This window comes from Oncorhynchus nerka, linkage group LG1, assembly GCF_034236695.1.
Source record: "Oncorhynchus nerka isolate Pitt River linkage group LG1, Oner_Uvic_2.0, whole genome shotgun sequence".
Classification (NCBI taxonomy): domain Eukaryota; kingdom Metazoa; phylum Chordata; class Actinopteri; order Salmoniformes; family Salmonidae; genus Oncorhynchus; species Oncorhynchus nerka.
The window spans coordinates 18,415,526-18,429,592 of NC_088396.1; the positions used below are offsets into that span (position 1 = coordinate 18,415,526).

Consider the following 14,067-nt stretch of genomic DNA (forward strand, 5'->3'; position numbering starts at 1 on the left):
TGTAAGAAGATTCTAGTCAAGTATGCATCCACTTACATGCATCTACCAGCATTTAGGGATCTACTAGTAGTATGCTACTACTCAAGTATGCATCCCACTTTCAATATGCTTCAACTTCATTTTACACTTAATGTCTTGAATAGAAACTGAAACAGATACTTAGATAGACTGGTGGAGCCCTGGGTATGTCTGTCCCTGTCTATCGCTGCCGTTCTAGCCCCTAACCCTAACCATTACTGCGAGACAGTAGGCTGTGTTGGTTTTCTCTTTATGGAGCTAGTGGTGTCGTTGACTGTTGCCCTGCAAGCCTGGCCTTGTATCAGTTTGAAATCATCACTCCCATTGGTAATGTTACAATTCTGGTTATGGAAAGCTGATGGACCAGCGCTTAGGGTTACCCAGATCCCTATCACCGGCACATCCACAGACCCCTCTCAGCTCTAGACCTTTAGATTGTCCTCCCATGAAACGCATTTGCCCAACACGATCCACCACATTGTAAGGCATTTAGGTTGCCACACAGATAAAGAATTGATTGGGATTCTTTGGTAAGTGGAGGATGATGCACGTCCCTAGTCCCACTGTTGACCACATTGGCCATCTTGGCCCAGGCTCAGCGACCCTGAAGTTACCTCCAGCTCTCCCCTTCTGCCTATCATAGCCCCCCCCCGCACGGCTTTACCCAGCATGCCTCTGGAGAGCAGTACCTCTTAAGACACAAGTGCCCCTTCTAGACTTGAGATCCACACTAAATTACTCATATAAAGGAAACACGCGTATTCACCCACGCTAATTCTCTCACACACACACACACACAAACACACATGCGCATATACAAATATTTCAAAAGAACTAAGTCTCACTCTCCTAAGGTACTGCTCTCCATGTGACTGTTGTCATGTGTGTATTCCTTTTAACATCACTTTGTTGTTTTGCTACGCACCGACTTCTCCCAAGCATCTTTATTTGTTAAGCCACATAAGGCTTGTCTTTTATACATATGTCAGTGAGTTACTGTTGTTATTTACATTTGTGTGCATGGCGCACCTTTGCTTACATCCTGCCATGTTTGTTGTGACCGTGTTGCTCAGAGGCTGGTCACAGTGTGATACGTCACCTGCATGGTCCTCCCACAGAGCACGAGGCATGGACACACCCCTCCCACATCTAGCTGTGTCCGTCATGATATCACCCATGTTGTCGTGTGTCACTGTGTCACATTCTGTTGTTATGATGTCTTGACAGCTCAGCATCTGTATGTACCATATGTATACACACACATTTGGTTTCCGGACCCAGATTAAGCCGAGTTCTGGACAAAAAATAACTTTAAAACAATATTCTCTGTTGAACATGTTTTTTCTTCTTGGACTAGTGTTATTCTAGGTCCCGGAAAACATTCCTTAATGTTTCCATGCTACACATGTCAGTCAGTCCTATTTATGAGGCATAGAACATGTGCAGCAATGAACAACCTGTCTTGGAATTCAGGAATAAAAAAATTGCCCTATCAATTGAATACATGTAACGGTAACTAACACACTTTTGAACATTGTGCTATTCTGTACAATTTACCTTATTTTACCGCCCAAAAAACGTAATACTTCCAGGTCAACTGTAACATGAATATCATTGTAAAGCACAATTTCTCCCCTTTCTAGCAAAATCAATGACGAGGCCTCCATGCTGCCCGTCTCTGCATGATTGAAGAACGCAATGCGTTCCGTCTGGTCTTTTTAAAAATGGCGGGTGGGGAAGCGAAACCTACTGCGTGATAATGAAAGGGGGGAGATATGTTGTGTGGGGAAACTGCTTTTGTCACCCAATTTGTCCAACTTATCACCTCTAAAATGTAAATGAAACAATATAGCTAGAGAAGGGCTACACCTGGTGGAAAGAGGCTGTACGACACCGGATGAGTTCCAAATGCGGGCCGGGCCGTACGTTACATAGTGACACGTCACGATGTAACGTACCGCGTCAGAGGGATCTGTTTTTTGTTAGTCTTTTCTCGAATACTATTAGTCCATTCCCATGAAAATCAATGCTGAATCTAAACTTAGTTCACACCCCAGATTTGGATGCCAATACATTTGCTACAGTCCCATTAGTTTTCATTGCAGCCTCGTTTGAATGCTGCGTTGCCGCAAATTTGTACGGAATGGGGTTAGTCACCGTTACATACCTTACATAGACCCAAACCAGCTAACACACACACACACACACACACACATACACAGTTACAACATGAACAGCACAGGTGTTTGCTGCTAAGACTGTTGTAGTGAAGCATGCTAAATGCTAAGTCGTGTTGTGCTCTTTTCCTGCTAGGCCAAGCTCGTTCCCCTCCAGGCCTGATGAAGACCCCTCTCTCTGCCCTGGGCCTCAAACCCCACAACCCAGCTGAGATCCACCTCAACCAGAGTGGCTCAGGTGAGCAAGCACTCCTTAGCCTGTTAGCCATTGTGCTTCACTCATGGGCTTGAAGAGCCTGTAAGCATCGCATAATGTAGCCTCTAGCATGTTAGCATAATCTTACAGTGCTATGTTCACTTCATCTAGTTAGTATATTGTATGTAAACTTTGTGTAAATTTGTCTGTCTGTAGTCTGTCTCAATATGTAGTTTTTTTGCTAGCAACACCATATCACCAAGTAAAATTCTGGGTATGTGTAAATGTACTTAAATATAAAATATACAAATTGTAAAAAAAAATATAAATGCAACATGTAAAGTGTTGAAATAAATATCCCCGAAATGTTCCATACGCACAAAAAGCTTATTTCTCTTGAATGTTGTTGTCACGCCCTGGCGATAGAGAGGCTTTTCATTCTCTATTTTGGTTAGGCCAGGGTGTGACTAGGGTGGGCATTCTATGTCCTTTTTTCTATGTTTTGTATTTCTATGTCTTGGCCTGGTATGGTTCTCAATCAGGGACAGCTGTCTATCGTTGTCTCTGATTGAGAACCATACCTAGGTACCCTTTTCCCCCACCTGTTTTGTGGGAAGTTAACTTTGTAGTTGTTCAGGGCACATAGCCCAAAGCTTCACGGTTGTTTTTTTCTTCTTAGTTTTGTCGGCGTCATTTTTAAATAAAGTAAAAATGTACGCTTACCATGCTGCACCTTGGTCCAGTCCTTCAGCCAGCCGTGACAGTTCTGCATAAATGTGTTTACGTCCCTATTAGCGAGCATTTATTTTTGCCAAGATAATCCATCCACCTGACAGGTGTGGCGTAGTAAAAAGCTGATTAAACTGCATGATCATTACACAGTGCTGGGGACATAAAAGTCCACTCTAAAATGTGAAGTTTTGTCACACAACACAATGCCACAGATGTATCATATTTTGAGGGAGCATGCAATTGGCATGCTGATTGCTGGAATGTCCACCAGAGCTGTTGCCAAAGAATTTCATGTTCATTTCTCTACTATAAGCCGCCTCCAACGTCGGTTTGCGCAACCAACAAATTTCTGCACAAACTGTCAGAAACCATCTCAGGGAAGCTAATCTGTGTGCTCGTCGTCCTCACCAAGGTCATGACATGACTGCAGTTCGGCGTCATAACCAACTTCAGTGGGCAAATGCTCACCTTCGACGGCCACTGGCACACTGGAGAAGTGTGCTCTTCACGGATTAATCCCGGTTTCAACTGTACATGGCAGACAGCTTGTGGGCGAGCGGTTTGCTGATGTCAGCGTTGTGAACAAAGTGCCCCCATGGTGGGCTGAGGTTATGGTATGGGCAGGCATAAGCTACGGCAGCGAACGGATATGCGTATTATCGATTACAATTTCAATGCACAGAGATACCGTGACGAGATCCTGAGGCACATTGTCGTACCATTCATCCACCGCCATCACCTCATGTTTCAGCATGATAATGCAAGGATCTGTACACAACTCCTGGAAGCTGAAAATGTCCCAGTTCTTCCATGGCTTGCATACTCACTAAACATGTCATCCATTGAGCATTTTTGGGATGCTCTGGGTCTATGCGTACGCCAGCGTGTTCCAGTTCCACAGGCCACAATCAACAGCCTGATCAACTCTATGCGAAGGAGATGTGTTGCGCTAAATGAGGCAAATGGTGGTCACACCAGATACTGACTGGTTTTCTGATCCACACCCCTACCTTTTTATAAAGGTATCTGACCAACCTTTTTTTTTAAGGTATCTGTGACCAACAGATGCATATTTCCAGTCATGTGAAATCCAGAGATTAGGGCCCAGTGAATTTACTGATTTCCATATATGAACTTGTAAAATCTTTGAAATTGTTTTGTTTATAAATTTTTTCAGTGTATACTAATAATATATATGCCATTTAGCAGACGCTTTATCCAACGCATGTATAAGAATAATGATTTTTTTCGGATAATATTGTAATACATACATATGCTACATGACCAAAAGTATTCGTCAAACATCTCATTCCAAAATCATGGGCATTAATATGTAATTGGTCCCCCCTTTGCTGCTATAACAGCTACCTGTCTTCTGGGAAGGCTTTCCCCTAAATGTTGGTACATTGCTGCGGGTGCTTTGCTTACATTCAGCCACAAACATTAGTGAGGTCGAGCACTGATGTTGGGGTGGCAGGTAGCCTAGTGGTTAGAGCGGTGAGCCAGTAACCGGATCAAGTCCCTGAGTTGACAAGGTAAAACCAAATCTGTCGTTCTGTCCCTGAAAAAGGCAGTTAACCCACTGTTCCCCGGTAGGCAGTCATTGTAAATAAGAATTTGTTCTTAACTGACTTGCATAGTTAAATAAAGTTTAACAAAAAACCGCCTCGCAGTTGGCGTTTCAATTCATCCAAAAGGTGTTTGATGGGGTCCCATCCTCTGAGCTTGTGTGGTCTACCACTTCGCGACTGAGACGTTGTTGCTCCTAGACGTTTCCACTTCACAATAACAGCACTTACATTTGATCGGGGCAGCTCTAGCAGGGCAGAAATTCTATGAACTGACTTGTTGGAAAGGTGGCATCATATGTCAGTGCCATGTTGAAAGCTACTGAGCTGTTCAGTAAGGCCATTCTACTGCCAATGTTTGTATATGGAGATTGCATGTGTGGCTGAAATAGCTGAATACAATAAGTGGCTGAAATAGCTGAATACATTAATTTGAAGAGGTGTCCACATACTTTTGTATATATTGTGCAGCATAGTGCTAAAATGTAAACATAGCATCTATCTACTCCCTTGAGGCCTCAACGATTGTTAGCATAGGGCTAAATCTAGAGAGTGGGGCTAGCTAGCACCATTCCATTGAGGGCTAGAAAGGCTAGCATAGCAACCTAGCTTTAGCTTGAGATACATTTTCTGTGAAACAGTTCACCAGTGAGATCACCAGTGCTTGTAAATTGAGCAGTGTTTTTGTATCATATGTGGTTATATTGGGGTTGATTTTAGTGACCTAGGAATGTGAATGAAAGCTTGATTTATGGCTCACCTTCATAGGGTTGCATGTTAATCCAGTCTTCAAAGCGACGAGTCCCATATTTACACAGCCGACAGGCTAAATGTGAGAGAGCCCCCAAAAATATAATTTCAACAAATGACTCCTTTGAACATGCACTCTTTTTTATTGTCTCCTCTAAGCCTTTATGGAGTGTTTGGTTCTAGCGGAGGCAGGAGCAATAATATCTCATTACTGGATGAGGTGCTTGGGCTCTCGGAGGGATGTTTGACTTGGCTCACGAAATGTGGACCCCACTGCTCAGTAGTTCCTTCTGCGCTGACTATTCCAGCGCTGACTTACACACACACACACACACACACACACACACACACACACACACACATCTGTAGTTAACCTATAGATGCTTGAATATAACTTTGACAAATTTTCTTCCCTCTCTACACCATCTATCACATCATCATACTTTGTCTTCTTTCTTTCTCCCATGAACCTCTTTTCCTCCCCTCCCTTCTCTGGCTACCTTACACTACTCCTCATCCTCTTCCTCCCTTCTCATTCCTTTCTTCCCTCCCTTTATCTCTCTCTTCTTGTTCTTGACTCTTTGTTTCACTTTTTTTTCTTTGAATTCCGTCCGTCACGGCGTCTCAGACGCTGACAATAGTGAGGGCGAGGAAGGTAAGAACATCGCCCAATCATCAAGCATTTTTTTTTTACTTCTCCAGAGAACCCTTGTCATAGACAACCGCAGAGCCTCACTCTTTTTCTCCCTCTTCTCCCATCCAACTGTCCTCCACCCATTTCAGGTGTTACGTCGCAATTGAGACTTTACAATTCCTTACAACGTTGCACTTTTTCTCCATTTCTTTGTTCCGTATTGTGTTTGCTCATTGCTGTTATGGTCACCATCCCTCTTGCTCCATTCAGTCACTGTATGTGCCATGGAGTCATTATTGTGGGCAATACTGTTCCCTCCAGAAGATTCTTGTCTAGCTGGGTTTCAGATCTAGCAGACTGTGCTTTTGATAGGCTCTTGTGGACATCATTGGAATGTCGAGGGGGCAATAGAACATGTCTCTGAGTACATACAAGCAGGTCTGTTTGATGAACACACTGTTGACAAGCTCCTGATGGGGAAACGGTGAAGATGCTGCAGTTTGGTTGATGGGCTGCAGCTGACGACTTGAATAGGATAATTTCAATGAAGGAGGAATAATTTAACGACAGCCTAAAGCCTATCGTTGCTTCGTAGGTTCTCTGGACTGCTTAACTCTGAACTCTGTAGTCCCATTTGTAGGAGTTTAAATATTATATTAAAGATATAATATGTCAGTAATAATATGTCAATAATATTTCAGTGTATACCCAAAGTACAGTAAATCTTGATATCCAAACAACTCACTAATACTGAATTCAGTGAAGAAAACACATTTGATAGATAATGGCATGTTCACAAGAACAGAATTGTCACTGTTTAAGGGGAAAGTGCAGCCATACTGTGAAGACAACTTCACCTTCACGACAGTACACACTGAAATTAAATCACACTTAATGGCCAAGTCTGTATCTCTTCAGAGCCGCGGAGCTACGTGGAGTCGGTGGCCAGATCAGCGGTGGCCGGCGGGGGACCACCAGGGTCACCTGTGACCCTCACCCCTCCAAGAGAGATCTTGGCCAGACAGACGACCACTGACCCTGCCCCGACCTTCAACCCCCCACTGTCTAGCAGCAGCCCAATCCACAGCTCAGAGGGGTGAGTACGAAGCAAACAACATTAATACATACACTCAATTGCCAATTTATTAGGTACGCTCGTTCACGAAAATGGTTCGCTCCTACAGACAGTGAGTCACGTGGCACTGGCTTGCTATATAACGCAGGCAGACCGGCAACGAGGCATTCCGTTACTGTTCGATTGAATGTTAGAATGGGCAAAACGTGTGACCTAAGCGACTTTGAGCGCGGTATGATCGTTGGTGCCAGGTGCCGGCCTCCTGGGCTTTTCACTCACGGCAGTGTCTAGGGTTTACCGAGAATGGTGCGACAAACAAAAAACAAAAAACATCCAGTCGGCAGAAGTCCTGTGGGTAAAAAACCCAGTTCCACTCCTTTCAGCTAAAAACAAGAAGAATTGGCTCAAGTGGGCTCGCAATCACCAAATCTGGACTATTAAGGGGTGGAAAAACATTGCCTGTTCTGACAAATCCCGGTTCCTGTTGCGTCATGCTGATGGGAGAATCAGGATTTGGCGTAAAGCAGCATGAGGCCATGGCCATATCATGCCTGGTGTCAATGCGACAGGCTGGTGGCGGTAGTGTAATTGTGTGGAGTATGTTTTCCTGGCACACGTTAGCTCCCTTTAAACCAATTGAGCAATGTTTCCATTCCCCAGAGTATTCAGGCTGTTCTGGAAGCAGTGGGGGATCCAAACCGTACTTCATGGGTGTACCTAATAAATTGGTCAATGAGTGTGTATTAAATGACATTAAACATACACTGGTTACACTACATGACATTGGTAAGGAACCAGTATTCCTGAAATATACTACATGTTTACAGATAGCAAGGGATCCATAGGTGTTAATACTGCATTTAGTTCATTCTACTGTGGTCTTCTTTCCATACACTGTGTTTGAGTGTCTCTATCTCTCTTTCTCCCTCAGAGAGCACCAATTGGCTGACAGCAGTGCAAACATCCCCTCGCAAGCGGCCAGTGACTCCGGTTTCCGTTCCCAGCCTTCTGAGGGCTTGTCCCCCACCCCCACTCCCACCTCTGTCGCTACTCCCAAGCCCTACCTCCAGGCCCTGGGAACCCCATCTCCCTTCCTTCAAGCCCAGGGTACCCCTACCCCCTCCTACCTGAGCTCCAACTCAGCCAACCTGTCCTACCTGTGCTCCCCAACCACCACGCCCTCCTACTTAGGTCCCAATGGCCTCATGGGGAGCTACATCTCCACCGACCCCAGCCCTCCCCAGGCCCAGCCGGAGGTATCCCCCCGGGAAAGCCCTTTGGCTGTCCACCCCTCACCAGGATCAGGAAGTCTCCACACACTGCATCACGACTCCAACAGCCCCTCTCTCCAACATCGGCACCAGCCCACCAATCACGGCAGCCCTGTCATGGGCCACCAGCCCTCTCCTGCCAATGGCTTTGTGGAGTTTGGGATCCCTGGGATGGTAATGGCGGGAAGTCCTGTGTTGGGCCGCCACCACTATAACCCGTGTGTGTCCAAGGGGACACAGTCCAGCCCAGTGCTGAGTCGACAGCCCTCCATGCCCCAGAGGAGCCCTGTCCTGAGCCGACAACCATCCCTGACGCAGGCCTCCCAGGGCAGCCCCGTGCTCAGCCGCCAGCCCTCCCTCACCTACAGCCAGCCTATCCAGAGCAGTATCCAGAGCAGTCCGGTGCTGAGTCGACAGCCGTCCCTCACCCACCAGCAGGGCAGTGGTAATAGTCCGGTGCTAGACCACCACCCGTCCCTCGGCCAGATGTCACAATGCAGTCCGAGTCTGGACCGACACCCTATGTTGCATAGTAGCGGCTACACCACCCCGGACGAGAGGCACGGCACCCTGTCCCGACAGAGCAGCTCCTCAGGATACCACCCACCCTCCACGCCCTCCTTCCCACTCTCCCCTGCGGGCTACCTGGACGGGGGGATGATGATGGGGCTAAGGCAGGGCAGCCCGGCCCCCCCGGCGCAGGCTCAACCCCAGCTGCCAGAGAAGAGACGCATGTCGAGCGGGGAGAGGCCCAACGGGGGGCTCTCTTACGGGACGCTGAACGGGAAAATGTCCTCACCTATGTCGAGTGGAGGGAGCACACCCAGCACCAGCTACTTTCAAACACTGCCTGACTTCTCCAAGTTTAACATGTCTGGTAAGACCACCTTGAAAACCCTCTTAAAACTTAGCTACTGCTGTAGCAAAGACCACCCTAACTAGCACTGACATCCCCAGCGAAACAGGAAGTGAAGATCAGTGTATTCTCAAGGATGATACAGTGCCCTCCATAATTATTGTGACAGTAAGGCATTTGTTTCTTCTTTTGACTCTATACTCCAAAAGTTTGGATTTGAAATCAAACAATGACTATGAGGTTAAAGTGCAGACTGACAGCTTTCATTTGACGGTATTTTCATCCATATTGGGCTAACCGTTTAGAAATTACACCACTTTTTGTACGTAGTCCCCCCAAAAGTATTGGGACAAATTCACATACAGTACCAGTCAAAGGTTTGGACACACCTACTCATTCCAGGGTTTTTATTTATTTGTACTATTTTCTACATTGTAGAATAATAGTGCAAACATCAAAACTATGAAACAAAACATATGGAATCATGTAGTAACCAAAAAGTGTAAAACAAATCAAATTGTGTTATATTTGAGATTCTTCAAAGTAGCCACCCTTTGCCTTGATGACAGCTTTGCACACTCTTGGCATTCTCCCAACCAGCTTCATGAGGTAGTCACCTGGAATGCATTTCAATTAACAGGTGTGCCTTGTTAAAAGTTAATTTGGGGAATTTCTTTCCTTCTAAATGCATTTGAGCCAATCAGTTGTGTTGTGACAAAGCAGGGGTGGTATAGAGAACGTAGCCCTATTTGGTAAAAGACCAAGTCCATATTATGTTAAGAACAGCTCAAATAAGCAAAGATAAATGACCATCCATCATTACTTTAACATGTGAAGGTCAGTCAATCTGGAAACTTTGAAGGTTTCTTCAAGTGCAGTTGCAAAAAGCATCACACGCTGTGATGAAATTGGCTCTCATGAGGATCGCCACATGAAAAGAGGAGTTAACACCCTCAAAAATTACAGCCCAAATAATGCTTCACAGAGTTCAACAGACACATCTCAACATCAGCTGTTCAGATGAGACTGTGTGAATCAGGCCTTCATGGTTGAATTGCTACAAAGAAACCACTACTAAAGGACACCAGTAAGAAGAAGAGACTTCCTTGGGCCAAGAAACACGAGCAATAGACATTAGACCAGTGGGAATCTGTCCTTTTGTCTGAAGAGTCCAAATTTGATATTTTTGCTTCCAAACGCCTTGTCTTTGTGAGATGCAAAGTAGGTGAACGGATGATCTCTGCAAGTGTGGTTCCATCTGTGATGCATGGAGAAGGAGGTGTGATGGTGTGGGGGTGCTTTGCTGGTGACACTGTCTGTGATTTATTTAGAATTCAAGGCACACTTAACCAGCATGGCTACCACAGCATTCTGCAGTGATACGCCATCCCATCTGGTTTGCTCTTAGTGGGACTATCATTCGCTTTTCAACAGGACAATGACCCAACACACCTCCAGGCTGTGTAAGGGTTATTTGACCAAGAAGGAGGGTGGAGTGCTGCATCAGATGACCTGGCCTCCACAATCACCTGACCTCAACCCAATTGAGATTGTTTGGGATGAGTTGGACCGCAGAGTGAAGGAAAAGCAGTCAACTAGTGCTCAGCGTATGCAGGAAGTGCTTCAAGACTGTTGGAAAATCATTCCAGCGGAAGCTGGTTGAGAGAATCCCAGGAGTGTGCAAAGCTGTCAAGGCAAAGGGCAGCTTCTTTGAAGAATCTAAAATATATTTTGAATACAAAATATATATTTGTTTAACACTTTTTTTGGTTACTACATGATTCCATATGTGTTATTTCAGAGTTTGGATGTCTTCACTATTATTCTACAATGTTGAAAATAGTACAAATTTAGAAAAACCCTTGAATGAGTAGGTGTGTCCAAACTTTTGACTGGTACTGTGTATGTGTATTAAAGTAGTAAAAAGTTGAGTATTTCTATTGGGCACAAAATCATCTGAAACAACCAAAACAAACAGCAAATGCATCCAACAAATTTGTAGAGTCACAAGCTTGATGTAATAAATTATTGTGTACTATGAATATGGGACCAAATACTTAAATGTTTACTACTTTAATAGACATGTAAGTCAATTAGTCCCAATACTTTTGCTCCCTTAAAATGGAGGGACTATGTACAAAAAGTGCTGTAATTTCTAAACGGTTCACCTGATATACCCTCAACTTAAAGCTGACAGTCTGCACTTCAACCTGATAGTCATAGTTTGATTTCAAATCCAAACTTTTGGAGTATAGAGCTAAAAGAAGATAAAATGCTTCACTGTCCCAACAATTAGAGGGCACTGTATATTCTTTAAAGCGGTTAATTAACGTGAAACTGCATGATAATAACAACTTAATAAGCTGATTTTACCTTCTCAGTAACTATATTTATAGGGTAAACGTATGATATGTGTTTAGCCACAATTTACACTACCGGTCAAAAGTTTGGGGTCACTTAGAAATGTCCTTGTTTTTGAAAGAAAAGCAACATTAAAAAAACATTAAAATAACATCAAATTGATCAGAAATAGAGTGTAGACATTGTTAATGTTGTAAATTACTATTGTAGCTGGAAACGGCAGGTTTTTAATGTAATATCTACATAGGCGTACAGAGACCTATTATCATCAATCATCATGTGTTCCAATGTCACGTTCTGTTAGCCCATCCAAGTTTATAATTTTAAAAGGCTAATTGATCATTAGAAAACTATTTTGCAATTATCATTCCAGAACTGAAAACGGTTGTGCTGATTAAAGAAGCAATAAAACTCTCCTTTAGGCTAGTTGAGTATCTGGAGCATTACAACATTAACAATGTCTACACTGAATTTCTGATCATTTTTATTTTATTTTAATGGACAAAAAATGTGCTTTTCTTTCTAAAACATGTATATATTTATTTTACAAATACATTGCTTATGAAACTTATGCAAACCGCAAACGGGTATATTCTTTGCCAGTACATATGTAACAATGCATACCTAAACTATAATTGCGCTAGTACCTAACTATATAAGTACAATGTACATACATCTGTTTTCATACACACATTTTTCTGTGAAAGCAGACGAAGTGAGTAGAGCCAGCATAAGTATAGTGAAGTAAAGTGAATGCGGTCATACTTGCATGGTTTTAGCTGAGCAGGCGGTTTATAAGTTGGACACACTTACTTTCTCCGTAAACACATTGCAGAGCAGATGAAGGAATGAATGCATCTCCCAGGCAGCCCAGCCAGTCCCAGATGCTAGGTTCAGATAGAACTGGCATCCGGCCCAGAGCCTTGGTTGGCAGCCATTTCTGCATCTGCAGTGGTTTCAAAGCTCCATACTGGAGTATACTGGGAGAAGAGTTAAAACAGCAACTACTAATATGGTCACAGATACAGATACCTATGTTTTTGTGAGAGGTAGAGATACTGGCGTGTTTGCGAGGGTTGACGCTAGGAGCTAACTTGGTAATAGCGCAGATTCGCTAATCTCTACACAATAAGGAGCTGTTAATGTACTGTTTGGAAGTCCAGTTGATATGTAGATTGGATTATCTGGTCTTGGTCAGGATGACCCTCACGAAAGCATCACTGCTGCTATCTTCGTCCAGGTCTTTCTTGAAAAATGTATTTTTATCTCAACGAGTCTAACCTGGTTAAATAAAGGTAAAAAATAAAAAAATAAGAGTACTGAGGCTTTGGACTTGATTCAATGTAATGTGACATGCAGCATTTACGAAGTATCATGTAAACATACCTCTTTTCACATGGTGAAATGGCTAAATGATTTTGGTTAAATCTACACATGGTTTCAACACAACTCGTTCTTTCTTCTCTTAGACGGGAGTCCCGAGACCAGGCTGAATGTAAAGTTTGTTCAGGACACTTCCAAGTTCTGGTACAAGCCTGACATCTCCCGTGAACAAGGTAATTGTGCCTCTTGTCATAGAGGGAAGAGATTAAAGGTAACACATACAGTAGGTTTTATGATAATTCAGTTTCCCAAGAAAATAGGAACAAATTAGAGTATTAAGTAGTAACTGCTGTGTAATGGTATGTACTTACACTCCTAGAAAAACAGGTTCCGAAAGGGTTCTTCAGCTGTCCCCATATGAGAACCCTTATTGGTTCCAGGTAGAACTCTTTTGGGTTCCATGTAGAACCCTCTGTGGAAAGGGTTCTACCTGGAACCGAAACGGTTTTACCTGGAACTAAAACTGGTTCTTTAAAGGATTATCCTATTGGGACAGCCAAAGAACTCTGAGGTTCTAGATAGCAACTTTTTTTCTAAGAATGTAGATACTAGCTTGTCACAGAACAGTTACCTTGGTTATCCCACTAGTTGTTCCTCTAGCATAAGACCTATTTAAGGTCAAATGTGGCCGAGAATGTTATTTATTTAGTAACCAGGAGAGAGTTAGGATGTGTGTCTGATGTAAACCCTTTTGGATTCTTCTGACACATCCTCTCCACACACAGATGTCCTAAATGACCCTATTCTGTTCTCTTCTGCTGTATGTTTCACTGTGAGGTCACTGCTGTTGGCCCCTACATCTGCTTCTGCTCACACTCTCTTATTGGATTAGATCATCTGGGATGGAACGTCTGCTAAATGAATAAAATGTCAATGGAGATAGCCTTAAACACAAGCACATGCTCCGCTGCGATGACATCACACACACGCGCACGCTCACACACACACACACACACCATATATACTCCATTAATCTAAGTGGCTAGGGAACATCTGCATCTAATGTATATCTATCTTACTTACAGAGTCTATGAAATGTCATATTT

At 43.7% G+C, this 14,067-nt stretch overlaps 1 protein-coding gene across 8 annotated transcripts in view; it reads left to right on the plus strand.

Annotated features, from left to right (window-relative positions):
• tns1b (tensin 1b) overlaps nucleotides 1-14,067 on the plus strand; it is a 298,140-nt gene that overhangs the window by 270,465 nt on the left and 13,608 nt on the right. For all 8 annotated transcript variants that reach the window (XM_065011831.1, XM_065011762.1, XM_065011799.1 and 5 more), the window contains 4 exons: nucleotides 2,332-2,433; nucleotides 6,994-7,171; nucleotides 8,082-9,298; nucleotides 13,108-13,194. In XM_065011831.1, the coding sequence (XP_064867903.1) occupies nucleotides 2,332-2,433; nucleotides 6,994-7,171; nucleotides 8,082-9,298; nucleotides 13,108-13,194 (1,584 nt within the window). The remainder of the gene's footprint in view (nucleotides 1-2,331; nucleotides 2,434-6,993; nucleotides 7,172-8,081; nucleotides 9,299-13,107; nucleotides 13,195-14,067) is intronic.